At 58.1% G+C, this 27,489-nt stretch overlaps 1 protein-coding gene across 6 annotated transcripts; it reads right to left on the bottom strand.

The window, feature by feature from the left end:
- Positions 1-278: 278 nt before the first annotated feature.
- On the bottom strand, positions 279-25,760 carry CDK18 (cyclin dependent kinase 18). Of its 6 annotated transcripts, none has more exons than XM_087437178.1 (16): positions 25,636-25,760; positions 9,224-9,374; positions 8,918-8,994; positions 8,207-8,332; positions 7,339-7,395; positions 6,411-6,525; positions 6,127-6,221; positions 5,822-5,884; positions 5,236-5,359; positions 5,015-5,135; positions 4,174-4,271; positions 3,876-3,981; positions 3,707-3,749; positions 2,969-3,059; positions 2,530-2,584; positions 279-1,851 (listed from the first exon to the last, which is right to left on the bottom strand). In XM_087437178.1, the coding sequence occupies exons 2-16, from the start codon at positions 9,345-9,347 to the stop codon at positions 1,149-1,151; spliced, it is 1,998 nt and encodes a 665-aa protein (XP_087293304.1). In that variant the 5' UTR covers positions 9,348-9,374; positions 25,636-25,760; the 3' UTR covers positions 279-1,148. The 6 variants fall into 6 exon arrangements, 5 of the variants coding, with proteins under 5 accessions (XP_087293304.1, XP_087293289.1, XP_087293295.1 ...); XM_087437163.1 differs by having other exon boundaries at positions 280-1,851; positions 8,918-9,057; XM_087437169.1 differs by having other exon boundaries at positions 280-1,851; positions 8,918-9,057; positions 25,524-25,646.
- Positions 25,761-27,489: the final 1,729 nt, after the last annotated feature.

The following is a 27,489-nucleotide window of genomic DNA, read 5'->3' as shown; positions in this document are numbered from 1 at the left end:
CACCTTCCTCTCAAGAAGTCAGGAAGCCATTTAGTTGGGGGAGCACAAGAATCAGCGACAGGGGCCAGAACTCCGGACCACTCCCCGGCTCCTTCCTGGCTGTCCGGGCTGGCCCCAGCCCTCAGGCACCAACCTGGGCCAAGGCCGGGATGCAGAGAGCAGGGAGGGTGCAGGGCACCACTCCCACGGCCCAGGGTGGGTTCAGAGACACACACGAACCAAACTTTCCACTTCACATATGTATATACACACACACACAAGCAAGCCCCTCCCACACTCACGAGGCCCGGAGCAGGGCCTTCGTCCTCCCTCTCTGGCATCAATCTGTCAAAACCAGCTTTTCTGCACAAGACCACTTGCTCTTTCTGTACAACATGAATTAAATATATTATCTGTCTTTGTGCTGAGTCATGGGACATTCACAGTACAGTGGGGGAGGAGTGGAGGGATTTGTGGGGGCCAAGACCCTCAGGGCTGCTCCTCAGGCTGAGGGGGTTGGCCTGCAGGGGGCTTGTGCAGGAAGGATGGGCCCAGCCTCCCCTTGGCCTTGTCGTTCAAAACTCAGCCAAGTGTTGCGGAGACCTCGGCAATATAACGGGGGTGCTCTGCAGGGGTGTTGAGGGGTGCCTTCTTCAGGGGCCGTGGCCCCTCATCGTCTCAGCCCCCTGGGGCAGGGCTCTCAGAATCAAAGCCTGCCCTGTCCCGTCTCACCTTCTTCCACCTCAGACAGTGGCATTTACACCATCCCTCTTGTGACCACCCTCCGGGGAGGCCAGGGGCAGGGGGAGGCTGGTGCCAGGGTCGCGTGGAGCAAAGATAGGGCCACAGGGGCTGAGAAGGAGGGGACGCGGGAGGCTGTGCCAGCCCCAAGGAGCCGAGGCTGGCCTGGCACCAGTGTCAGGGTGACCCTGCATATCTGGGTGCCGCCCCCGGGACCCTGTCCTGGGACTGGCTTACCAGCGCTCAGTCTGATAAGCAGGAGGTACTCTCGGGAGAGGGTGGACAGGGAGGAGCCTGGCTCAGAGCTCCAAGGGCAGTGAGTACTCTATCACCTGCCAACTTAAGGCAATCCCATTCAGCCTGGGGAGACGGGCAGGGCTGGCTGAGGTGGCAGGAGTGCAGCTGGCAGTACCAGACCACCTCTGGACTCAGCTGGGCATCCAGCGGCCTATGGGGCCTCTGGCAAGGAGTGGGGAATGGGAACAGGGTGGGGTGATGAGAAGAGGGGACGGGCTATCATTCCCACTGCCGCTCCGGAGACACTCTCCTCTCAGGTGGGCGGGGTGGGCTTTGGCACACACGTTGGCACCTGGATTCCAGGGTCCCAGACAAGATGCCATGTCACTTCCTGCTCTCAGACAGCAAAGAAGTAAAAGATGTGTGGGCTCCAAGGGGTCTGTAAGGGGCTCTACCAAACGGGTGAGGCAGGCAGGCAGGCCCTGGGAGAGGCCAGGTGGGGCCCCTGTCCAGGGCACCAGGATTCTCCTGTGGGTCCCACGCCGGGGCCCGAGCACTTCAGGGTGGGAAAGCGTCTGAGGTTCCTCCCTGTGCCCTCCTCTCCTCCCAGGGAAGCAGCTCATGCCCAGGCCTTGGGCAGGTGACAGAAGGCTTGGTGTCCAGGCCAAGGCCGCTGGGGAGGCACGTAGGAAGCAGCGAGAGGAAACAGCCGTGGCCAGCAGTGCTGCCGAGAGGTCTTCTGGGCCGGCCGTTAGACCCCCGCTCCTCAGTCCTCCGAGGGCCACACAGGCCCCAGCCTGCCCCCAGTTGTGCTCAGTGTGACCTCTCGTCCCTTGGGCTGCAGCAGGGTGGGCACAGCTCAGAAGATGCTCTGTCGCCGGCTCTTCCCTCGTCCTGGAGAACAGAGGGCAAGAGGTGGGACTGCAGGCAGGAGGCTGGGCCAGAGGGTACCCGAGACCAGGAGGGAAGGGCGCGCCACAGAGCTACTCCGATACAGCCAGCAAAAGGATGCACTTGGGAGCCAGTCAGTCCTGGGTTCAAATCCTGTCTCTGCTACCTACTAGCTATGTGAAATTGCAACTTCACCTCCCAGAGCCTCAGTTTCACTGACTGTGAAATGGGGAGCATTAACAGTACCAACTTCAAGGGGTGTTTTAGGATTAAATGAGATAATGCATGGAAAACGCTTGTCATGTCCGAGGCCATCAGCCGTCCTGGAGACAAAGCACAGTCCTCCCAGGGCAGAGGCTAGTTAGAGAGCTCAGAGTCTGCAGAGAGAAGGCGCCAGAGAGAGCTCGCACCTTTGTCAGGGCTACTGTCAACTGCCACATTCTATCTTGGGTAGGGGTTGAGGAGGGAGGCACTGGGGGAGGAAGCCTGGGCAGGAGATAGGGAAACCAGCCCCTTTCCTGCTGCCCATGGGCCCCCGGAAGAAAGGCCAACGTCAGGGAGGCCATGCTGACTCTCCATTGCAGGAGGGGCTCTGGGCGCTATCTCTGTCCCTCGAGAGGGAGGGGGGAGCAGCCTGCCCTGGTCTTCTCTAACAAGGGGAGGGGAGGCACAAGCCCCTACCTGGCTGCTGAAAGGCCAGGCCCCGGTAGCCTGGGTCCTTCTGAAGCTGGATCTCCTTCAGGGAGAAGATGGAGGCAGCTGGGGTGAGAGAGGAGAAAGGCAGGGAGCGCTGGGTGAAGCCGGCCCTGCTCCTGGAGCCTGTGGCCCCCACACCCACTGAGCAAACCGAGCTGGGAGCAGCCCCAGGCTGGGGAACCCCTTCAGACAGGACAGCCCAGGAGCACCTAACTGGGCCTTTCAGGCAGCGTCGCGGATCCACAGAATTTGGCCCCTTAGGTACAAACGAGAACGCAAGGAGGGGAAGCCACCTGCCCAAGGCTGCTCAGCGGGCCCCAGCACCTCCGGCCTCTTTGTTCTGGCTCTTCCTGCCCACACTGCTGCCCCCTTCCCTTGGTTCTGGGGTGGCCCTGCCCATCCCGCCGCCTCCCCAGACACTCACTGTCTTCGAGCTGGTGCACGCGCTCCCCCAGAGACCGGAAGTAGGGGTGGCTCAGGGCCGCCTCTGCCGACAGGCGCCTCTTGGATTCGCACTGAAAGGCACACAGCCGGCTACTGGACCCTCCGGTAGCGCTACTCCTCTGCTAAGCTAGATGGCCAAGGTGGGGGCCCTGAGTCTAACCTGAGAAGCCCCTGGGGCCCGCAGCCAGCCCCCACCTCTAACCCACCCCACAGCAGCCCCAGGGCTCGGGCTCCCGGGGCTCCAGCCACCAGGAGAAAACCAGAAATGGGACTTCTGGAGTGACCTCTTCTTGGGATGGAAATGTAGATGCTAACATCAATAACAGTAATATTAACATGTAATAGTAACAGGTGCCCTCTCCTGTGTGCTTATTCAAGACAGGCACCATACTAAGCATGTTCCATAATCCCAATTTACCCTCAGGACCATCTTATAAAATATGTGAATTATTAATTCCACTTTGCAGTTGAGGAAACTGAGGCACAGAAAAGTTCTGTTAACTTGCCCAAAGCTACACTGCTAGTAAGTGGGTCTGCACTGGGGTTTGAGATGGGAAGTCTGTGTGGAAACCAGAGCTCATCCTGAGCCTCGGCCTCGGGGTGGGGTACAGGGCGGATGTTCAGACTAGCGGCAGAGGTGGGGCAAGGGCGGGGCGGGGTCTCGGGACATCAGCTCTCTGTGACTGCCTGTCCCTGGGCCCAGCGGGGGCACACTCACCAGGAGGAGGCTGGTCAGGAGGTTGATGCCTTCGGTGTCCAACCTGCAGGGGGAAGGAGCTGGCAAAGGCCTGGCCTGGGTGGGGTGGGGAGGGCGGGGCGCGTGGCCACCTCCAGGAGGGTCAGCCAGGACCACAAGCAGCAGAGGAGGTGTGGGGAGGCAGGGCTACCTGGGAGCGTGGCTGATGAGCGGCTGGGGGAGGTACCGGGGGAAGTTGTAGGCTCGGAACTCGGACAGGGCCGTCACACCAGGCCACGTCTCTTCTGTAGGGGTCCCTGGGAGACGAGAGAGGGTGGGGAGGGGTGAGGGGCCAGGGCCTTGAGCGATGTGGAGGGGTGCAATGTAGGAGGCGGGGGTTGAGAGATTGAGAGGGGGCGGGGCTGCTCTTCCCAGCCCGGTATGCGCCCGGGCTGGACAGAGTTCTGGCGCCCCCTGGTGGTGAGAGGGAGGGCGCGCAGGAGACTGACCGAGGAGTCGGAAGATGAGGTGCAGCTCCTCCTTGACCGTGGAGCCGGGGAAGAGAGGCCTCCCTGTGGCCATCTCGTAGTGGATGCAGCCCACGCCCCTGCGGGGGACAAAGGGCAGGGGCGGCGTCAGGCTGTGCCCTGCCACGATGGCTCGGATGGGTCACGGCCTGGGGTGGGTGGCCCAGGGCAGAGGAGGATCCTAGCACAGCTCAGCCCCCCAACTACAGCCTGGGGCTTCTCCAGGCTCTAGGACGCTTTGACCTCTCCTCTGGCACTCCGCAGGGTTTGGGTCTGCACAGCCAGCACCCATGTTGCAGCTCTTTATGCAGTGTTGTCTCAAACCGTTTCCATGTGTGCCCCACCGGCAGAGAGAAGTCCATATATCCATTCTAGGGGACCCCGGGCACAGGGCACAGAGGCCATTCATTGGAAAACTGTGTTTTAGCTTTAAAATTGGACTGATTTTTCATTCTACACCAAATCACATTAATGCATGTTAATTTTAACATAAAAATAATATATCCTTTCCAAAATTTTCAGTAGAACTGACGGTTGGGGAAGATTCATCATATTTACTGTGGGGGCCCCTCCTGTACCCTCTGGTAACCCCCTACATACCGTTGGGGGAATATTTCAAAAGCATGGCCTTGGAGAGTCCATGTAGAGCCAGGGAAACCCCAGTGTAGTTCAGACTTAATTCTTCAACATCCAGTTCAGCAGGATGCCACACAGCTTTTAGTCAAAGGAGGTTAGACAGCTCTTCCCAGAGGCCCTTGGGGCAACAGAAGGGAGTCTGGAGGAGTGGGAGCCCCCCCCCCCCGATCCCACGGCACCCACTCACCACATATCGATGGGGGTAGAGTACTCTGTGGACCCCAGCAGCACATCGGGGGGCCTATACCACAGGGTCACCACCTCATTGGAGTAGGTCTTTGTGGGCACCGACTTGGCCCGGGCCAGCCCTAGGGACAGACATGTCACTGAGCCACCCTCCCCCAGGGGACCTGCATCCTGGGGAGACTGTTAGACCCCCCCCCCAGCCCCGTGGGCCCCAGCCCTCACCAAAGTCGGCCAGCTTCAGCTCCCCCCGCTCGTTGATGAGCAGGTTCTGGGGTTTCAGGTCTCGGTGCAGGATTTTGCGGTGGTGGCAGTAGGCCAGGCCCCTGAGCAGCTGGAACATGAAAATCTGGGGAGGAGGGAGGGGAAAGATGAGCAGTGGAGGGGGGGGGCATGTCCCAGCGGGGAGACCCTGCGCCTCTGCCCCACGGCTGCGATGGGGATGGGGACAGGGATGGGGGCGGGGAATGTACCTGGAGAGCTACCTGGTTCTCCTGCCCGTGCTGCAGCTCTGTCCCAGGCCCCATCCACCCCAGGGAACCCATCCAGCAGGGAGGGTACCAGGTGTGTGGAGGAGCAAGAAGGTGTGGGAGGCCAGCGAGTTCTCCAGCCTGGGAGCTGAGGGGGGCCACAAAGGGCCAGGAAGCCCACCCGTGTGGGGATGTATGTGCACAGACGAGGTCACTCAGCCCCCTGAACTTCCCTGGAAGCCTCCCTTCATCCTGGCAGGTAACTCAAACTCCCATCTGACAGATGGGGAAACTGATGCTTAGAGTTGGGGGGGAGGGGTCCCTGCTACGCAGGCTCTCACCTTGACGTTGTGCATGCTCATGAGGTTTCCACAGTGGTCCAGATACTGCTTCAGGTCACTGTCCTGGGACACAGAGCTTGGCTCAGCCCCGCCCTGAACTGACCTCAGGCCAGAGGCCCCTCCCTGGGCAGGGCCCAAGCACAGGAATGGGACGGGTCCCTGGGCTCCGAGCTGCCTCTAAGCCTGCATGGCAGCATCTGAGAACCTGATTCTAGAACAAAGCCTGGGCCACCCCCACCCCCTCCCTCACCCTCTCCCCTCCCCTCCCACAAGGAGCAGAAGCTGCCAGCCCCAGCCCGACTCACCAGGTACTCAAACACCAGGGTGAGGGACCGCTCTGTATGGATGAGGTCGTGCAGGGTCACTATATTGGCATGCTTCAGGTTCTTCAGCAGAGACACTGTGGGGAGACAGGCCCGCCTGGGTTCCTGGGGCCCCACATGCCCCTCGCACCCTCTCTTCCTGGGATCAGCCCCAGGAGTCCCCACTCCAGGAATGACCCTCTGCCCCCAGGCTCCCACCGAGGCTCAGGCCAATGAACCCCTCCTCCCAGAAGCCCCCGGGAGTGCAGGACCCTAAGAGGCTGTACCCTCTCGGATGGCAGTGCAGGGCGCCCCCTCCTCGTGCTCCAGCCGGATCTCCTTCAGGGCCACGAGGTTCTCCGTCAGTTTGCTGCGCCCTTTGAAGACTGTGGCATAGGTGCCCTGGGAACAAGAACCCTGGCTCAGGCCCCACTCAGGCCCCACTCTCCTCTGTCCAGGCCCCTACCCTTTTGCGCCTCTGCCTGGGCTGTGACTTCGGCCAGAGCCCCCTCCCCTTCTCCCTTCACTGAAATTCTCTGTCCTCCGAAGCCCACTTCTCTGTGAAGCTGCCCTAACTCCTCACAGTCAGGGGGCTGTCCGTCTTTAAGCCCCCAGCAGGCCAGGTGCCCCCTGCTCTGGCATGGGTTTGGTTCTTCCTCATATTAGGTTGAGGTTTACATTAGGGTCTCCTCTTGGGCTCCTGGAGGGAGAGGGCTGTGTCTCCTTCCGCAAACATTCGCCCACCCCCCAGCCCGGAGCACAAAGCCTGGTGGAGACAATGGAAAGAGCTCATGGTTCCACAGCCCTCCCTCTGTGCCAGGCACCGTCTGCGTGCCGCATGAAGCCCATGATGGTAACCTCTCCACTCCTCACGACAACCCGTGAGGTAGAACAGTTACACTCTCCATCTGACAGAGGAAGAAACAAAGGCACAGAGAGACATCACATAACTCGCCCAAGGCCACAGAGCGAATGAATGGAGTGAGGATTTGAACCCAGACAAGAAATACTCACAGAAAAAAAAGACTAGAGCCCACAGGCGACTCCACCCTCCTGCCCTCCTCCAGGACCTGGGCCCACCTCAACACCTGCCAAGATCAGGCACTTCTCTGGGGCAGGGGCAGTGCGAGGGCAGAGCAGGGAAGGCGGGGAGGCCCTGATGGTTAGGATGGTTAGGATGCCTGGCTGCCCCGAGGACCAAGCCCAGCCTCTTACCTCCCCCAGTTTGTCCAGTTTCACATACGTTTCCAATTTCCCAAAGCCGATGTCTGACTGAGGGGGAGAGACATAGGTCCTGTGAGCTTGAAGGCCCGGCAGCCCCACAAACACGATACCTCCCCCATCCAGCCCCCAGGAGGGAAGGAAATGACCTCCATCAGGGAGAGGGAACGACTGAGGCTAGCCAGGCTGAGGGCAGCCACGAATCCTTCCTCTTCACCTCTCCCCCGGCCCTGTGATAAAGGCGGGAGCCCCTCCCTCCCCTGGCAGTACAGGGTGAGGTGCTAGCGCTGCTGCACCCACGGTCGCCACACTCCTTCCTCACCTGTCTATCTCTGTCTTGCTCAGACCACTAGCTCCTTGAGGGCAGGAACTGTCTGTTTCTCCACTGTACCTCAAGTGTCCAGTTCAGAGCCCACCTCCCCGACAGCCTCTCATCAGCACACTTCTTCCAGCTCAGTGGTACCCAATTCTCAACAGTGCAGATTCCTGGGCCCCACGACCAGAAAGGCTGATTCTGTAGGTATCTGGAGCAGGGCCCAGAGTCCATGTTCTGTCAGATGCTCCCAAGCAAATCTGAGGAGCAGCCAGGATGAGAGGCAGGTGCCAGCTAGTCTACTGATCTCACCCCGGTGGAGAGCCTGGGGCCCAGAGGCGACTTGGAGCTCAGCTCCAGCCCTAGTGGGACCCACCTAGGGAATGGATGTTGACCAAGGAGGATGAGCTATATGAATCCGCTGTGGCCAGCAGGTGGCGCCAGAGACCCGGGAATCTCCCTGGAAACCGCTGCAGGAGTCAGCGGGGACAGGCAAAGCCAGCTGTCCCTGTTGGGGAGAGGGTGACCTCTGACCCTCCAGGGACTCACCAGGGAGGCGCGGCGGGACATGCGGCTTAGTGGTTTGGGCAGGTCTGGGCTCTCCAGCTGTAGCTTCTGCAGGAATTCCTGGGGCAGACGGATGTCCATGGGCAGGGAGAGCCTCTTACTGATGTCCTACAGTGACCGGGAGGAGACAGGGACACCAGTGTTTGCTCCTGGGTAGCTAGCACTGTGGGACCCTTGCCTGTCACCCTGGGCCCAGCATTTCCTGTGGAGCAACTCCAGCAGCGCCAAACCACAGCTGTGACCCAGGCTCACAGCTGCTTCACAGACATGCTCAGAGACAGTCATGAACCCCAGGGGTTGCTGTGTGACCTTAGGAGGTCCTCTCCCCTCTCTGGCCTGCACTATCACCATCTGCAGAATGAGATTCCCACAGACTCTGATTCTGTAAGCACAATTTTCTTATACTTGGGCATATGCGTATGGGTCATAAGAACAACAGTCAAATTGTCTAGTACCGGGGATGTCCTAAGCACTTGGCATATATGAACGCATTTAATCTTCACGATGACCATTTTAACACAAGGAGACTGTGGTACACGGAGGTTGAGAAACTTGCTCGAGGTCACAGAGATAATCAATGGCACAGCTGGAATTTGAACCCATGAAGTCTGGCTCCAAGGCAACCACCCTCCTGGGCACACATTTGTGGGTGCGTCCTGCCACGTGTACAGGGCAGAGCCCAGAGCCCCTCACCTCCATGGAGAAGCGGCGCTGGCTCTGGCGTCGGTACCGCATGCCAGGGGACGGCTGCCCGGGGTCCTCCCCACTGTCTGTGGGGGAGAAGGTGCTGGACACTGGCTGGAGGTCTCTGCCAAGAGGACCGAGCTGCAGGTCTGAGAGGGAGAGGCATGAGCTCCCCTCCCTGCTCTCGGCCCTGACGGAGGAGATTCTACCTCCCACCTCTGTCCTCACCCTCCAAGGCCAGCGGCGATGCTGAGGTCAGGGAGGGCAGGGATGGGCTTGGGGGGACGCCGGCGGCGGGGGGCCCAGACCCCTCACCCTCATTGCGCCGGTTGTGGAGCTGGTTCAGCTGCTCTGTGAACTCAGCCAAGGACTCCTCGATGGTCTCAGTGCGGGGCACTGACAGGGAAAAGCGGCGCTTAAAGTTCTTCATCTTGTTCATGGTCGGGAGGGGCCAGGTGGCGGGGTCCTGAGATGGAGAAGAGCAGGTGAGAACAAGGCACAGGGTCCAGTCGACACCAAATGTGAATTCCGGGTCTTGGTCTCGGTCTTCCCACCAAGCTCTGTTGCCCTGCACTGGGAGCCAGGGTCATCTTCTCCACCAAAGTTGGAGCTCCTGGGGGAAGAAGTCCTGACCCTCTTACTCCCTGTGACTCTCATCCCCCCAGGATTCCCTGCCCCTGGGGAGATATGCACAATATGTATCAACCAGACAGCAAAGTACTCCTTATAACAGAGGCAGGATGGCCAGTAGGATACTGGAGGCCCTCCAGGCCCAGACGGTAAACTTTTAGCTGCCAGAGGTCTAGAGAGTTCTGGAAGGGGGGCTGTGGTGGCCCTTCGGCCAGCAGCTCTTTTACCAACTTGTGTGTCAGTGTTTAAATACGTCTACAGCCAGAAGCCTTGCTGATTGATGCCCATAGCTGAGCCTCAGCCCGGCCTCCACTCTTGTGACATAGTCTGGTCCAAACCCCACTGCATCCTGATACTGACACCGGAAGGTCCCTGTCTGGCTTGTCCTGGGTCCCCAGGAGGCAGGAAATGAGAGGAAAGGGACGAGAGAGGGGATGTGTGCCTCTGAGGGGCCCAGCCCCATCTCTCTAGTTGAAATTGGGATGTCAGGAGCAGCTGAAGGTCTCACGGGAAACAGGAGTTTGCCGGAAACAGAGGCCCCCGGGGAGGGAGGCTGGGCCCTGCTGGCCCCTCCCACTCGAGCCCCAGCAGGCAGGGTGTCCACCGCAGAGAACACAATAGGGAGAGGGGTGGGCTGTTTTGCTCATCCCCAGGCCCCTTCCCCAGCCAGAAGGAACCCCCTCCCTGCGCTCCTCAGCCCTCCAGCCCTCTGAGTGAGGAGACCCTACTGGCCTCCCAGCGAGACTGGTGCAACTGCTTCTTCCCACAGACCTTCCTCTCTGTCCTGCCCTGAAAACCCAGAGTGAGGCTGTCCTGCCTCCCCTCCATGGTTTCATGAGCTCCCAGTGTGGCCGCCCCCTCATCCTGCTCTGTCCAGTGGGGCCAGGACCAAGAGGCCTTACAAGGGCGCCCACCCACACCTGCCAAAAAGGTGTCAGGGGTCAGCCCTGTGCTGGGAGGGGCCCCCCTGCACCCTCTCCCAGCTTTTACCCGTGCACCAGGCACCACCCATTCCCAGAGGATGCTCTCGGCCCATCACTGGCCAGTACCCAGTTGCCAAGGCAACCAGGCCCCTCCTGAATCCTCCTGGTTTAAGGGATTATGGGTCAGTAACATGTTTGCTTTGCTTAATGATCACATCCTTCTGTCCTCAGCCAGCCTGCAAAGGGTCCTTTCCCTGGGCCTGCAGGCTGCCCCCAAATGCAGCTAAGCTGTGGCCCTCCACCTCCCCTAAGCCCAGAGACTGGGTCGGGCCAGGCCCTCCTTCCTAGGCCAGCGCCTCTCAGAGGAGAGGCCTCGGGTCTGCACTGCCAGCTGAGCCTGTCGGTGGGCCCTGAAGTCTCACGCAGTTCAGCTCAGCAAACGAGGACTGAGCTCCTGCCACATGCCAGGCTTTGTGCTAGGCCCAGGGACTGCAGCGTAAGTGACGTATGGTCCCTACTCTCAAGCAACTCAGGGGCTGGCGAGGCTTCCTTCCATGAGAAGGCAGCTGACAGCTCTTCTTCCAGCTTCCTTGGCAAAGCCCACCGGCCTTGGACTTTCCTGATCCTCCATCCAGAAGCTCATTCCTGCCACCCAACCTCAGCCGCTCCTCCGTGGCTGTCTCCGGCCTGCTGTCTACGGGATTCTCATAGACAGGAAGCTCCCAGGGCAGCTGTGCGCCTCGCACGCTTGTGTGCAGCCAGCCCGGGGGCACCCATAATGGAGCTTCATGATGGTAGCGCACGTGGGTTCCAGCGACATGAGGACCTAGACACGCCCTACATGTTGACTCACATTTCCCACCACTACAGGAGTGGAGCTGTCCCTACCGCACAGATGAGTTGTTTACAAAGTCGGCTGAACATCAGCACCACCAGGGAGTTTTGTAAAAAATTCAGATTCCTGGGTCTCACCCTCAGATTCTGCAACTGAGGCTCTGAGGATGGTGCCTGGGAAAATGCATTTTTAAAAAGCATTCCCAGTGCTGTGGACATTCCACAGGCTTCCAGACTGCCCTACCGTGCTGAGATGGGAAGTGCTCAGAGCTGGGGAGGCGCAGGAGGTGGAGGGCATGCTGAGCGGAGCAGGAGACTCCTGAGGGGAAGAAATGTCTACCCTGCACAAACTGATGCCCCAGTCCTGGGGGGTGCAGGCACTCGGCTCTCTGAGGTCTGAGCTCTGCCAAGAGGGGCCAGCCACGCCTCCTTCTAAAAACAGGGCTCCCATAAAGCTGTCCTGCCGTCTGGGATTTATGGGATGGCGCATTGGGCTTGTGGCTCAGGAATCTACCAGTAGCCGCCATAAATCTCACGCCCTTGCTCCTGCCTGTGGAGGAGGGGGAGAGAAGCTCATTAAAAGCCTTCTGGGAGGGAGGCCCCCAATTTCCGCAAGATGAAGGGGCACCATCCCTGAACTGCACCTGCTCTCCTGATGGCTCAGTTAGGAGCAAGGAGCCACCAGCTTGGGCTTGGGGCAGGGTGGAAGGTGGGACAGGGAGCCAGAGGGAGGGTGAAACTGGGGACAGCTGACTCGAGCAGGAAGGTGGGGCCAAGCGATGCAGAGGGATGGGGACCAGCTGTTCTCCACCCAGCCTGAGACGAGATCAAGAGGAAGTGGCTGTCGCTGCAGCAGGAGTGATGGAGGTCAGATGTGGGGATGAACTTCCTGATGGTGACAGGGGAGGGGGCAGCAGGGGTGGTGACCGCAGCAGAGAGTGGACGCCTCTCTCTGCTGGGGACAATCGGGGCATTGAACCCAGCAGGGTCTTGGGTGTGACAGGGCAGACTGGGCAGTGAATGGTCTGTTGTTCCCGAGCTCAAGACACAAGATGCCTCTGTCACTTTTCCCTTGGGAGAGTCAGCTCCTCAGATTTGGTGGTCGAGGGGGAAGGGAGACAGGAAAAGGGGCTGTCACCTTGGTGCCGTCTGCCCCTCACCCCCATCTGGGGACAGAAGGGCTCAGTGTGACCCAGCCTGAGGCCAGCCCAGGGCCAGGCACAGTGTGGCCTTTGTCCCAGGGCCAGGGAGCCATCTGGGGCTGTCCCCGGGCAACTGGTGCCAGGGGAAGAGGGAGATGGGTGTCCAGGGATGTTGGCCGGGGTGCGGTGGGGGGACATGGAAGGAGCACAGTCCCCCGTGGGAGCCGTGGGGATGGGCAGGCAGACCCCCAACCAGGCCTGCCCCTTGCCCCCCTGCCCAGGTAAGTCCATCAAGTTCTCAGCCCACCTCCCATCCCTTCCTCCTGGGCACACACCAGCCAACCCAGAGGTCCCTGCTGGCACCAGAGAAATAGGCCTGGAGGAAGGAGCCAGGCCAGGGGAAACCGACCTCGCCAGAGGCCACTGTGCGCCAGGGAGAAGGGCCGGACTCCCAGCGTGTGAGCAGAGGAGGCACTTACAGAGGCCCCTCTCCAACCCCTCACCGGCCCTGGAGGACGCGGAGGCTCTGAGAGGGGAACTGACTTGCAGAAATGCATGCAGCAATTTCCTGGCTGTTGCCAAGTGCACCAACTCCGTGACCACATGGCTCCTTTCTCCTCCCAACTGGATCTGGCCCCACCCCGCCCCTCCCTGTGGCCTAGGCTGTAAGGCTGTTTCTCCACTAACCCCACCAAGAGTTAATAAAAGCCAGACAAACCCAGGTTCAAATTCTGGTGCTACCACTAGCAGGCTGTGTGATGGCGAATGAGTTACACAATCTCTCTTCGCTTTAGCTCTGGTCATTCATTCAACAATTACTTATTGAACAGCTATTATACACCAGGCACTGTGGTTGACCCTAAGAATCCATTTGTGAACAAAACAGACATTCATCTTGCCCTCATGGTACTTACATTCTAATGGGGGTGGGGAGGGGCAGCACAGACAATAAAATAAATAAAATACACAGTATGTTAGATGGTGGCAAAGACAATGGAGGAAAATACAGCAGAGAAGAGGGTTGGGGTGTGAGAGGTGGGGCGTTTTAAATAGGGTGGTTAAGAAGGCCTCTCTGGGAAGGTGACATCTCAGGAAAAATTCCAAGTAGGTGTAGGCGAGGGAGCTAGTCATGTGGAATCTGGGGGAAGCAGATCAGCAACGGAACAGCAGGTACAAAGGTCCTGAGGCAGGAGTGAATTTCGTATGATCTATGAACAGAATGTGGCTGGAGAGGAGGCCAGAGGGGAAGATGAGCAGACCATGTCAGGCCTTGTGGGAACAAGAGGGTGTGAGCAGATGAGTGATGTGATCCCACTTTGATTTTAATAGGCTCCCTCTGGCCACTGTGTTGAGAACAGACTGTGTGGGCAAGGAAGGAAGCAAGGAGCCTGATCAGGGGGCTACTGTAGAGATCCAGGTGAGAGATGGTGGTGGCTGAGACCAGCGTGAGAGCAGTGGAGGTGGGGAGAAGTGGTTGGCTTCTGCACAGATTTTGCAGGTGGAGCCAAAGAGTCTGCAGACGGATTGTACATAGGGTGAGAGAAAGGAGGCAGGCACGACTCTCAAAGGTTTTGGCCTGAGCAACTGGAAGGACAGGGAGGTGTAAAGGGCTCCTGGACCCAATTCCAGCGTGTGTGTGTGCGCGTGTGTGCATGCGTGTGTGCGCGTGTGCGTGTGCCTGTGTGCGTGCCGAGGCCTCCCCACACCAACGAGCAGTTCTCCGACACCAGCAGGGTGTCCACCAGGACACAGACCAGGTTCCGTAGGTGAAGGGCTCAGCCCCACAAGACCGCCCTGCACTTCAGGCGCCAGCTGCAAGCCCAGGTTGTTGCCAGCGCTCTCACTGACTGGCTACAAATTAGAGGTTCCAACGACCCCCTCCTCGGGTTCAATTAATTTGCTTGAACAGCTCTCAGAACTCAAGAAAATCCATTTACTCACTAGATTACTGATTTATTACAAAGGACATTAAAGGACACGAATCAACAGTCAGATGAAGATATAGGGTGGGGTCCCAAACAAAGCAGCTTCTGTCCTGTGGGGCTGAGGCCCGGCACGCTGGCACGTGGAAGCGTTCTGCTTTCCCAACATGGAAGCTCTCTGAAAGAGGGCCGAAGAGCTGTCCTTTTGGATTTTTATGGAAGTTTCATTACATAATCATGATTGATTAAGTCATTGGCCATCGACCATTGATTCAACCTGAAGTCCCCTTCCCCTCCCCAGAAATCAGGGGGTTGGACTGAAAGTTCCAATCCTCAGATCACAAGGCTGGTTCTCCTGGCAACCAGCCCCCACCCTTGGGTGCTTCCAAAAGTCACCTCATTCACATAACAAAAGCCACCTTTATCACTCTCAACACTTGGGAAATTCCAAGGGTTCTGGGAACTGGGAGCCAGGAACTGTGAACGAAGACCAAATAGATATTTCTTATAAACCCCAGCCCCGCGGGCGGCCGTTTGTGGAGATGGGAACGCTGAGGGCGGAGGCCTGGGTGGGAAGGCCAGGACTGGGGCTTTGGCCAAGCGAGTGATGTCCAGTGGACGCCCGAGGAGACGCTGAGTGTGCTAACACGACACAGCGCCAGCACAAGGAAGACCCCCGGAAAACAGCTCTCTTCTCCCCGCTAAAGTCGTCAGGCATCCCTCCCAGGCCTCCTCACAGCCCGCCAAGTGCTTTGAGACCCCGGGATGGAAGAGCGGCAAGAAGCAGTGCGCATGGTCAGCCACTGGCAGGCCTGGACCACCAGACGGCGAGGGAAAGGCCAGGCAGGCAGGGCCCCTGACTCAGACTGACAACTCGGCAGGGCCACGCAGGGCAGGGGGCCCCAGCCTCCCAGCCTACAGCTCTCACCCCCCATCCTCGGAGGGGAGAAAGCTCCACAGGGCCGGGCTGGGCCCAGGGGCCCATCGTCCAGGTAGTGTAGACAGCCTGCTGTCCCAGACCTCTGCCAGGCCCCAGACCTAATCCCTGCCCTGGGAGGGCACCTGGGAGGGCCTGACCCGGAGACCACGGAGGCAGAAAAGAAGTTGGCAGAGCATCTAGGGAAGGCGGCCAGCAGCCTCCACCTCACAGAAGTTTGGCTGCAGGGGGCGAGGAGTCAGCTTCACTTAACCTCCAAGGAGCCCGGCTTTGAGGTTCCCCAGCAAACCCTTCTGAGAAGCCCCTTTGCCTTCCTCCTGAATAAAGCCCCATTGGCAGCCTGCACCCAAGGCCTTTCAGGACCTGGCCCCCTTCCTCTCTGGCTTTGCTCTCCCCGTCACTCTCGGTCTGCTCCAGGCCACACCCCCACCTGCAGTCCAGGTCTCACGTCTTCAGAAGCTTCCCCAACCCCCCCAGGGCCACCAGGCACCCCTCTGACGGGCATACTCTGTGCAGGTGCATGACCTCCCAGGACCACAGCAAGGACTTCTCACGTGCCTCCCTCACCAGGGGCACTTTGATCCTTATGCCCAATGCCCAGGACACACGGCTGGCACGGCTGTCTGCTTCGCAGCACATGCTGAGCTCCTAGTGTATTCCAGGTACCTGTTAGATGCTTCTCCAAGCCTCCATTTTGTTTTGTTTTCTTTTCTTTCAGATCTCAGTCTCTGTGGGCCCAGGGTCAGGGGCTGAGGATACAACTTCCAATTGCCCACTTTCTGAAGCCCAGAGGGTCTGACCCTCAGTCCCAAAAGCTGACCACCACCCAGGATCCTGTGACACCCTCTGCTGCCCACTCTCTGGCCCCCTTGGTCACTCAGCCACTCTGGGCCTTTGGGCGGGTTTCAAAAGAACTCAAGGTCAAGCTGCCCAAGTCTGCAGCCTCATGAGCTCAGACTTCAGAGACTGCCTCCTCCCAGTGAGAATTGTGCCTGCAGGGAGCCTGCGATACCATCTTCCTGCATCCTCTAACTGACCCTGCCCCGCACACATTGAGGCTTTAGTTTCCCTGGCTTGTGACAAACCTCAGGGGAAGCCAGTCCCCACTGCTGCCTGGAGCTGGGCAGCCGCTGCAGCAGCAGAAGCCCTGGGGCCCTCATCACTGACCCGCCCCACTCCAGCTCCAGCCTGGATGAGAGGCTGCGAGCCTGGGGCCTTCTGGGTGGCCAGAATAGAGGAGGACAGATAGGCCTGCAGTCACCCTGCCAATGAACAGATGCTCTGGATACCGCCGACAGAGCTCCGAGAAGATTCCCACAGCCTCTGTTTGGAATGCAGGAAGCAGGCGGGGAGGGCCTTCTGGAGCAAGCTGGGCTCTGCAGGGAGCCTGGTCAGGAGGCAAAGCATCTGGGCCCAGGGTCGTCCCTGCTCTGGACAAATGTGCCAGTGGTCCCTGCAGCATTCACTGGGAGGGAAACATCCTCCAGCGAGAGCCACACGCAGTCCAGGCCTGCTCTCCAAAATTCTCTGCAGTTTGGAGTCACGGAAGAAATCCCAGCTCTCCCACTTACTAGCACTGGGACCTGGGAAGACACCTGTGCCTCAGTTTCTTTGTCTGCTAAATGGGGATAATCCCTAACCTCTAATCCAATTGCCACCAGGCTGTGAGAATTAACTTTCTCAGTTGCTTTCTGATGAAGTCACTGCCCTGTTTAAAATCCTTCAATATAACACTGCCCTCAGGAAAAAGTCCAAACTCCAGGGTTGGGCAACTAGGCCTCTTGTGTTTTCATCTGTCTCCTTCTTGTTTCAGTGATCGCCCCTCCCTGGAGGGTCCAGTTTTATGGAACATACTTTGCGTTCCCAAAGTAAACCACACTCACGCCCCACAGCTCTGCACATGCGCTCAGTTGGCCTGGGATGCCCTTCCTCATTTTTCCCTTGGTAAGACCGCCTCCAAACTCAACTCAAGTGTCGCTTCCCCTGGCGGGCCACGCAGGACCACACCTCCTTCCTCTAGGTAAAGCAAGACGCTTCCTCCTTATGCTTGCAGAGCAGCCTGTGCGTGTCCACAACTAGACTGTGATGGCCTGCAGGCCAAGAGCAGGGTCTCAGGCAGCTTTGTTCCCCCAGCGCCTCATGCCTCACATGCGTAAGGACGCTGCCCGGGGCTCAGTCAGCGTTTGTGGAATGGATGAACAAATGGCTGAATCAGAGCACGGCCACTGTACCACAATGACTCGTTTAAGCCTCTTCCTCTACAGATATATGAACATTAGGCCCCTTGAATCCCCAGGACACTCCGTCTGTATGTGATAAATGCGGCTTCCCCTCCCTCTACTCTCAGCCAGGCCGGGGACCTGGTCTAGGTTTATCTTCTCCTCGTCAGGCAGCCCCACTCTTGGTAGGCAGGACTTGAGTGGGAACTGGAACACAGCGACTGGTGGGCCGGGGACTAGGGGAAGCCAGCAAAGAGCTCAGAGCTTCAAGGGTCAAGCCAGGCACGACCTCTCCCTAGACACCTTCTCTGATGCCCCTCACATCTCCTCTAGCCTGAAACCCTGCCAGCCCCAGCCAGGTGCGGCCCCTCCCCTGTGCTCCCACAGCATCCTAGACGTCCCCCAGCATAACACTTGGCTCCCTGTGCTGTAACTGTTACTTGTCTACTTCCCAAGTTTGCCTGTGAGCTTGTTAAGCACAAGGACGGGGTCTGTCTCATTATTATACCCCCAGAGCCTGACACAGGGCCTGGCACCAAGTGAACAGTCAAGTGATAGGTGAGTGAATATATGAAAGCTGTGAACTCCTAGGTCCAGGAGCGCTTTGGAGGGACTGCCAGAGGACTGTCAGTTGCCACCGGACTCAAAGCCTCAGCCTCAACCTAACCCTCCTTCTCAAGCCAGCTCCTGGCCCTGATGGCAACGGTGGGGTGGGCTGGGGCAGAGGGGGCAGCTTCCTGCCCAGCAGCAACTCCCTAAGTGAGGTCTGAGGAGGCTGGCAGGTGCCACACCACAGTGAGGGATGGACTAGGGGTGGGAAAAATCCTGAGAGGTTCCAACTGAACATGCTTGGAGTTGGGGATGCCAGGACTTGTGGGGAGGGGGTTGGCAGGGCTCTGGGGCCCTCCTCATGGGCTTGCAGCCCTCAGGGGCAGATTCCCAGAGCCTCATAGGTCAGGTGCACTACCCAGGCTCAGACCTAGGCCGTGACCCCAAAGATGGCCCCTGCTGACCCCGGACTGCCCCACTTCTAGCCCTTCTGTGCCGGCCCCATCAGCCCTGCTGATCCTCACTCTGCTCTCTCTGGCTTCCTGAGGCTCAAGGAAGGGAGGCACATGTATCATCTGGTATTTTCTTTTTGACCTTTTTTGGAGACCCAGCTGAGGCTGGCCTGCAATCTTTGGAGAGGCTCTGGATTTCCAAGTGTTCAGATGGGACAAGGTGCCTTTCTGTCAGCTCTGGTCCTGGCCGTGCAGAACATCCTAGACCGGAGGCTAGAGAAAGGGGCCAGTGCAGGCAAGACCTCTGGCTCCCACATCTGGCTGCTTCCAGACAAGGCCCGCCTCACTTCCGAGCAGAGGAGACCCTTTCCTACCCCTTTAAGCAGCCCCTGTTAAAGACCTTCGAGGAAGGTCCCTCACCGACCACCCGGTGTTTTCAAAATTCCAAAGTCTGGAAGCTTTTCTTAGGTCTTCCTTAAACCCCAAAGAAAATAGTCCACATTTGTTTCCTCTCTGCTTAAGCACAGATGCTGATGCCCACCATCTTCTCCACAATAAAAAGGAGGAGAAATAAAGAGCATCAAGTTCACCCCCTTCTAGCTTTCCCTCGTCCAGATGCAGGAAGCTGTCACGGGATCTTAACATCTCTTTGGTTTTCTCACTATGCCTAGCTTTAGCAGCAGAACTCAAGGCTTTCAAGCACTGGATCCTGGGACCTTTCAGTCTCAAGAGCGGCGAGGGTTTCCCAGCATCTCTAGACCATATTCCTATTTATACTCCACTCCCAACCCTCACCCCCACCAGTCTGACCCAATGACCCCACATTCCGACAGGACCCCTGGCCAACATCCTCCAACCTTTAGGGCCAGCTGGCCTCCCTCCCACCAGGCTGAGCCTTGGCCTGGACCACTTCTCCGCTCCTCCCTGTCTCCAAGGTCCCCTTTGGGAAGCCTTTGAACATCTCCCAGTTGTTCAACTGTTCTCTACGTGCCCTGTCAGTGCACCCAGCCCCAGGGCTCAGGCTCCTGGAGGGGAGGCTGGTTTCTCCTAGGCCTTCACTCATTTCACTAGTACCTGCTCGGGCCAGGCACTGTCCTAGGTTCCACGCCTGGTCTTCCCCACCCTTGGCTGCCTGGTTCTTCTGCTGTTCTCCCTCCTCGTCTGGAGGATGCACTCCCTCTACCTGTCCCTGATGTCGGCACCCCCAAGCTCCCTCTCTGCTCTCTGTTCTTCCTCCTCTACACACTCTTCCCAGTGACCTCGTGTTCTCCTGCAGTGGAAACCGCCACCCACGTGCTGATGACTCCCAGATCACAGTTCTGGCCCCACCACGCCCCTGAGCCTCACATGCACAGGTCCGACTGCCAGCTGGGCACCTCTGTCTGGATGTCCCCCAAAGGTCTGAGATACGAGAATACCCCCGGGCCTAGGACAGTACCAGAGATAGCAAGTAGTTTGAGATGTGCTTTCAAGTGAAAAACGCAGATGTGTGCGACTTGTAAAAGCTGTATGTGTGCTAGACACACACGTCGCACACGTATAGATATAAACACAAGCACTAGCTATGATCCGGAAGGATGCAAGTTAAAATGCTAACAGTAGTTACCTCTGGGTGGCAGAATCGTGGGTGATTTTAATGTCTTCTTTTTGTTTATTTGCATCTTCTAGTATCTCCACAATGAACATTCGTTGCTTATGTTAAAAGAAGTAGTAACTTTTTAAATGAAAAGAAAGTATTTTTAGATTGAGATTCCAGACCGTTTAGTGCAGGCCTTGGGAGAACTAGAATCATCTCAAGCAGGGGTCGGCAAACTTCTTCCGTGAAAGGCCAGACAGTCAGTATTTCAGGTTTTGTGGGTCATTTGGTCTCTGCTGCAGTCACACAACTCAACCCTTGCAGAAAGTACCCACAGGCAAGAGGTAAATTAATGAGTGTGGCTGTGTTCTAGCAAACCTTTACTCATAGACACTAAAATTTGAATTTTATATAATTTTCAAGTGTCACAAAATATTATCTACTTCTTTCAAATTTTCCCCAACTTAAAACTGTAAAACCCATTCTTAGCTCTTGGGCCATCCTAAAATAGGCTGGATTTGGCCAAGAGCCATGGTTTGCCAACCTCACCCTTGAGCATCCAGTGCCCATGTGGCGTTTGAATCCAGCACCCTCTCCTCTAGGAGGTATTTTTCTCCTGCTATCTGACAGCAAGGAGCCTTCCAGGGCTTCCTTGTCCATCGGAGCTGTGGCAGGGACTGGCTAGCTAGGCCTCAGCTGGGGAAAGCCCCTGTGCTCCAGAGTTTGAAGGAACAGAAGGCGGAGGCCCTCCTGGGGTCTCAGAGCGATCCTTGTCAGCAAGATTGGCAAAAGCTGGAACCACAAACCAGCAGTCTTGGATGGGGCTTTAGAAATCCCCGGTCTGTGCCCTCATTTTTCAGGTGAAGAAGGCAAGACTCAGAAAGGGGAGTGACCTGCCCAAGGCCACTCGGCTGATGGGGGAAAGCTGAGACTAGCACGGAGGCCTTGTGACTTTGAGTTCAGTGCCCCTGCTGCTCCGCCGGGGTTGGAGGGGACTGCAAGGACCTGCCCAGAGATGGCACTCCCTCCACAGGGCAGCATCTCTAGGGCAATCATCAGCCCACTCAAGGGCTCCTTGCACAGGGAAGGAGCCATGTTGGATCTGGCATCAGCCCAGAATGTGGCACCCAGCCCAGCCATGGCAGGCGGTGCTGCTAGCTGGGCTCCACGCCAGGAACAGGGAGGGCTCTGGGACCCCTTTCCTGGCCTCACCCCATGCCCTGCTGGCAGGGTGGTCTGGAGACCCAGCACTGTTGATGTCACGAGTAACACCCTCCAGCACAGGGCCTACCGCCTCCCTGCTTCCAGCCACTGGATCCCGCTAGGACGTGGGGAAGGACAGCCATGTCCCCCCCAGGGCCTGGTCACCCAGCGAGGGTCTCCTTTGCTGGATGGCTGGGGCCAGAGGAGAGAAGCAGCCCTGTTCCTGAGGAGGACTACCAAAGGCAGGAAAGGGGAGGCTTCTTTAGGGAAGCAAGGTGAGGACAGAAATCACCTGGAGTTTTGTCAGAACTTCCCATGAAAACGATAAACTGCAGAGGGTGCTCAGGGTGAGGGAGGGCAGAAACGTCTGAAGAGCAGAGTTCCCTTCCTCATTTGGGGCCTGAGCCCTGGTTCCCACAGGGATCGAGCAGAGGCCAGGCTACTGAGAACTGCCAAATGTGGCCCTTAACTCCGCTTGTCACCACCCCTCAATAATGCCACCAGGTAAGGAAAAAGCTAGATTGAGGACATTACTTCATTGGGATCCTGGCAACCACATGAAGGAATACCATTACTCTCCCCATTTTCTAAACCAGGAAACTAAAACTTGGGTGACCAAGTTCCTTCATCTAAGGCAAGGCTCCATGAACGGCAGAGGCAGGATCTGAACTGACCCCAAAGTCCATAAGCTGCCTCCACCATGGGGGACAGGAGACGCACGTTCAGCATATAAGGAATGAGCGAATGCATCAGCCAGCCACTATCCAGTCATCTTGTCTCTCCCACCCGCCATTTCCAGAGAAGGCTATTTAATGTTGGCAGGGTGGGGTGGGAGCACAGGGTGAGACCATTATCCAGAGTTCCAAGAAAGAGAGTCTGACCACTGTCCCTTCAAAAGTTCTGGCCAATGTCTCTGAAACCAGGGTATCCTGTCTCACCATGATCACTCAAGCTGCGAGGGAGCTTCAAGAGCCTTTTTGGTTCAAAGCCAAACCTCACACTTTTGCCTCCCTGTCCCTCCTCCTCTGCAGACGGAATGTGGAGATTTCAGGGCCGGATGGGCACTCCTTCAGACAGGAGGTCTGGCTGAGATGTGCTTACAGCCTTCTCTCCACTCGATCTGCAGCTGCGCCTCTGGCCTGCTCCTGCCAGGCCCAGCCGCCAGCTCTGTCGTGATCCTGGGACCCGGAGCCTCTGCCTGAGCTGCCATGAGCCCGGCATCAGAGCTGGAGTGTGTGTGTGTGTGCACAGCCGTGGGGACCAGGACAAGACAGGACTAACCGTGGTGTGATCCCAGCCCCTGGAGATGTGAAAGCGCTCGCTCAGCAGCTAATGCCAGGAGGGCGAGGGTGAAGGGTCTGGGGTAGGGGAGAGAACAGGGCTGGAGAAGAGAAATGTGACTCATTCCTAAAAGAGTGAAGCTAATTAGGTAAGTCTGGACCCAGGCCAGCCGCTCCCTCATGGACAACAGAGTAGAACAGGGACAGCGACTAATTAAGTCTCAGGGAGGGTCTTCTTACCCAGGGGCAAGGAAGCGCTGCCAGAGGCGCTTGGAGAGGGAGGCTGTTGGTTTTCTGGCTCCCAGTGCCTACCTCACTCATCCCCGAAACCAGAGGGTAAGAGTCCCCATAGCACACATTCCTGGTCCCCTCCCGGCAGGTTTCCATCCGACCTGCACCCCACCCCCCATTCTCTTACACAGAGCCTTCCTTCCCAACCTGGAAGGGCAGGAAAGACCCCGTCCAAGGGCTTGGCCTGACGGGATTAGCTAAGCCTGCCTCGGTCTGTACCCCAGAGCCAAGCACGACATGATAATATGGAATTCCCTTTCCAAATAGCCAGTGACAGTACAGCTACCAATTATTCAGCATCTGCCACATGCCAGGTACTATGGGCTACTTCATTTAATTCATATGACAACCTTCCCTATTATGATCTCCATTTCACAGATGAGGAAACTGAGGCTGGGAGAAGCTCAGCAGTTTGCTGAGGAGAGGAGTTCACATAGCTAGTACGATGTGCTGGAGGTGGACTCCAACAAGGCCCTGGGTTTGCCCTCCTGTAAGGTCTCAAAGTCAGTTAGGGAGGGAAAGAAGGAACCAGGGGAGGGATAGATGGAGATGCTGGACAAAAGCCCAAAACAAGGTGACCCTAGAAAGGAGAGGCATGGTTGGGGAGGAGCTGGGAGGAGCCAAGGCAGGCTCTGCCATACAGCATGGGGCCTGTTGGCCTGGGCATAGGAAGGCCCAAGTTGCAGAGGACAGAGTCTGGGTCTGTAGAGAAAAATGCAGCCATAAAGGCAGCTCCATCTCCTCTAAACCCAGGCGGTGCTTCCAAGGCAGGCAGCCAGATCCCATGAGATCTCAGACCAGGAACCTACCTGTTCCTCAGATCTGGCGCCCTCTCTCCTGCACCCCATGGAGAAGCCTAGCTCTGCCTGGCACAGGACCAGTGGGAGCCTCACTACTCAGAGCACTCTGTCCCCATCTTTCCTGCTCCTGAGGACTGATATAGATGCAGAGAATTCCAGAGCGGGCTGGGAACCCCCTTGATGGGATGGGGAGAGAGCAGGGGGCTTGGGGTCAGAGGGAAGTGGGCTGGATCCCACCTAAGCTGGTCTCTCAGAGTCTCCATCTCCTCACCCCTAAAATGGGGATAATAATACGTACTTCATAAAGCTGTGTGACACGCTGCTTGGCACCTGGTAGATGTTTAGTAAATGGCAGCCACTAAGGCATTCAGAAATAGGATGTAACTTACTGAAGTCTACTCTGTCTCTGGAAACTCCAAGAAGTCTGGGAAGAAGGAAGGCTCCACTCTCCCGGCGGGACGTGGGCAGCCACCAGGGGCAGTGAGGCTCCAGGGGTGGGGGGAAGTCAGCCTCCCAGGCTCACCGGCTGCACAGGGGGTGGCTGGGTCAGGGTAACCCAAGACAGGAGCTTTGCTGTGGCAAGGTGACCCTCTCTAGATGGCCTTCAGGATGCAGACCCGGACCCAGAGCCCATGCTGCGGGCCACCCTCACCTTCCCCCAGCACTAAGCAACATGGTCCCAGCCCCTCCCAAGGCCAGAAGAAAGGCAGGGGACCTCTGAGGACGTGCCTGTCAGCCAGACGTTCCAGGTGTCCTCGAGGATTCTGCCTCCTCAGGCCAGTGTCCAGGAATGTGCGGTGTGCCTGTGCCCAGTGGAAAACACCACACGGACATGCCAAATCTCTCAGGGCGCTGACACAGGAGGGGCAGGCCGTGCTGGCAGTGAGTCACAGGGCCCAGGCCGCTGTTGAGGAACTGCTGAGGGCTGAGCTGGGGGTGGGCATGAGGGTCTGGGGAGCTGACCCCCACTCCTCACAGCCCCAACTCTCCTACCCCTACTGTCAGGAAAGGGTTCAGAGAGAATTAGAAAGAGGCCACGGGTGCCTAGGACGGTGGTGGCCCCACAGCACAGAAAATCTGTCCCTGTCTGCACAGCGTACTCCCACCTCAAGGCTGCAGGCAGCTCCCAGGAACCCTGCCCCCACAGGGAGAGAACAGGGGCTACAGCCCATACCCATTCCAATTCTCATTTCTGATCATCTCCCCCCACACAGCAGAATCCTCAAGCCACATCCCCTTAGCCCAAGAGGCCACCCACTCTTTCCCATCGCTGCATTAACCCTTTGCCCGCTGCTGCTGCTGCTACCGCCGCTGCGGAGTGGCGGCCACTGCCCCTTTGGGCTCTGGGTGGGCAAAGAGAGAAGCAGCAGTCCCCAGAGGCCCCAGTCAACACCCTCTCCCCCTCCAGTCTCTGGAACCTGCAGCGTTTCGCGCGTCCTTCGCTGTGCACCCCCCGCCTGTCGCTCGGGAAAGTTCACTGAGCCCAGGAAGCCCCGCACTCGCGGGCGCTCTCCTCACCGGAGACTCCTGACCCTGGCCCTTCCCAGAAAGAAGGGAGATTAGAAAGCCTCTGGTGGAAAACTTTGCTTCCCCGGGTTCAGACCGGAGCCCGGGGGCCAAGTGAGTCCCGATGGAGACTCGCTGCGGGGTCGGGGATCTGAGAATGCAGAAGAGCCCTCCCTCCTACGCACCTGGAACTTGGGAGTGGCCTCTACAGGACATCACCCCCCCCCCCGCCGACACACATGCCCACACGCCTCGTGACCGCCGACCTCCCCCCGGAGCTGGGGCAGTTCCCTCCAACCTCTGGCCCCAGGGCAAAAGCAGAACGGCGCCTTTAAGGGCCGCTCCGCTTACCTTTGCTCCGTTTCCCGGCGCCGCGGTGGGTGCCCCCTTCTCCGACCTCCCTTCCTCCGCCGCGCGCCGCCCCCCAGCCGCCCGGACACGGCACGTCGCCCGCGGGACTCACCGCGCGTGTCCTGGGGGCACCGCGACGGCCAGGGGCGGCGGGGCTGGGCGCGCGCCCTGCGCCCTGCTGGGGTCCCTGCCGGCTCGGGCTGCTTCCCCCACTCCGGAAAGGTGAGCGGCTCCCCAGAGGAGCTGCAACCTGAGCTGGAGGAGGAGGAGGAGGAGGAGGAGGAGGAGGAGGAGGGAGAAGGGGAGGGGAAGGGACCGGGAGGAGGAAGGTGGGGAAGAGGAGGGAGGGGAGGAGGAGGAGGAAGGGAAGAGCCCGGCCCCCGCCAGAGTTTTTCACGTGTACAAATTGACTCCTCCCCGTCCCTCCTGCCCTGCCCACCGCTGCTGCCAATCCCTAGGGCTCCCTCTGCCCGGTGCCCACCCCTTTCTCCCACTCTGGGAACCAGGGTCCAAGCGCCGCTTCCGGTTTCGTTCCTGGGCCCGGCCTCTGCCAGCCCTCTGGGACTGGTCCTGAGAACCTTAACCAGGGAGGGAGATCCTCTGGACTGTGGCACCCCAGGACTGGGGCCAGGGCACCGCCAGGGCACCGGGGTGATTTGCTGAGAGTTCCTCTCTCTAAATGTGCCCCCCCCCTTCTGAGTCCAATCCTGGATCCCAGCACCTGGCACGCCAGGAGATAATGTGCACAGACAGGTCCTCTTGGTCATTTTTGCCTTTAGATTCTTGACAGCCGTAGCCCTGGGGCTCTCCCTCTGCCCTGTCCAGTGGGACTTGTCACTTACCTTTGGGGACAAAGCTCTCACCTGGTTGGTCTCACCTCTCCAGGGCCTGAATGAAGCCTCACCACTAGCCATCAGCCCCACTCCCTACCCTGAAGGGTAATTCAGTTTGTCCTTTTGGGATTAAACCCTCCAGGCCAACTGAGAATCGTCCAAGAAGGCTTACAGAATAGCTAGTGCCAGTCAAGCTTTCATTTTACTGAAGGGGAAACTGAGGCCCAGAAAGGAGATTGGACTGACTCAAAGTCCCACAAGGAGTTAGTGACCCAGGCCAAAGGCCACTCCACCCACACCATCTGACTTCAGGGATCAAAGGAAAACTGGGATGGGGTGAAGAGCACAGTGGCCCCACCTGGGAGCCTCCCAGCCCTGCCCCCTCCTGAGGGCTCTGAGAAGAGGTGCTGCCTCCGATCAAGGGCACCAAATCCAGGAGATCTGTGTCCTCTGCCTTGCCAGTGGGCCTGGCCTCTGCAATCTGGATGAGAGGACAGTGGTGGGGAGGATGGTTTTCTGTTCCCCAGGAGGGATACCACTGTGTGCAAAGTGCAGGAGTGAGAGAACACGGCTGCACAGCTCTGTGAGGCCGGAGCTTAGAGTCAGTGGGGCTGGAGGTGACGTCGTAAAGGGAGGCAGGTGCTCGGGTCTGAAGACCCTTCTACATATGCCATGGCTAATAAGCCAGGACCCTATCCTGAAAATATGGGGCAACATGGAGCATTTCAGAGGAAAGAGAGGTCACCAGGTCTGTGGTTTAGGACCATCCCTCTGGCAGTCAAGTGGAGGATGGATGGTGGGGCAAATCTGGAAATGGGAACCCGGGTTTGGAGGCCAATCCTGGTGAAAAATGAGGCAGGCTTAGACTAGGGCAGGGGCAGCAGGGAGGAGAGGAGGGAACTTACTTGAGAGAGAGTTAGGAGACAGGATCAGGAACTTTGTGCCTGTTTGAGTCCCGAAGAAAAGAGAGTGAAGTGTCAAGGTTGGAACCACTGGTGTGATAGGCCAAGCTAGAAGTTTCTTAGGCATGCCTGGATTCCCAGAACCTCCTTGTATTGGCTGTGTGACCTTGGGCAAGTGATTTAGACTTTCTGAGCCTGGTTTTGCAATCAGTAAAATGAAGATACTAAAAT

This window comes from Ceratotherium simum, chromosome 2, assembly GCF_057802395.1.
Source record: "Ceratotherium simum simum isolate JZ-2026a chromosome 2, ASM5780239v1, whole genome shotgun sequence".
NCBI lineage: Eukaryota > Metazoa > Chordata > Mammalia > Perissodactyla > Rhinocerotidae > Ceratotherium > Ceratotherium simum.
The sequence above is the reverse complement of the archived record's forward strand: the minus strand, read 5'-3'. Positions and strand labels throughout refer to the sequence as shown.

Excerpts from the sequence above, each read along its gene's own strand:
- CDK18 (XM_087437163.1), bottom strand. The coding sequence starts at position 9,347 with ATGAACAAGATGAAGAACTTTAAGCGCCGCTTTTCCCTGTCAGTGCCC. Across the intron at positions 6,526-7,338 it reads AACTGGACAAACTGGGGGAG|GGCACCTATGCCACAGTCTT; the intron begins GTAAGAGGCTGG and ends TCTTGTTCCCAG. Across the intron at positions 3,982-4,173 it reads CCTCATCTTCCGACTCCTCG|GGACCCCTACAGAAGAGACG; the intron begins GTCAGTCTCCTG and ends CTCGTCTCCCAG.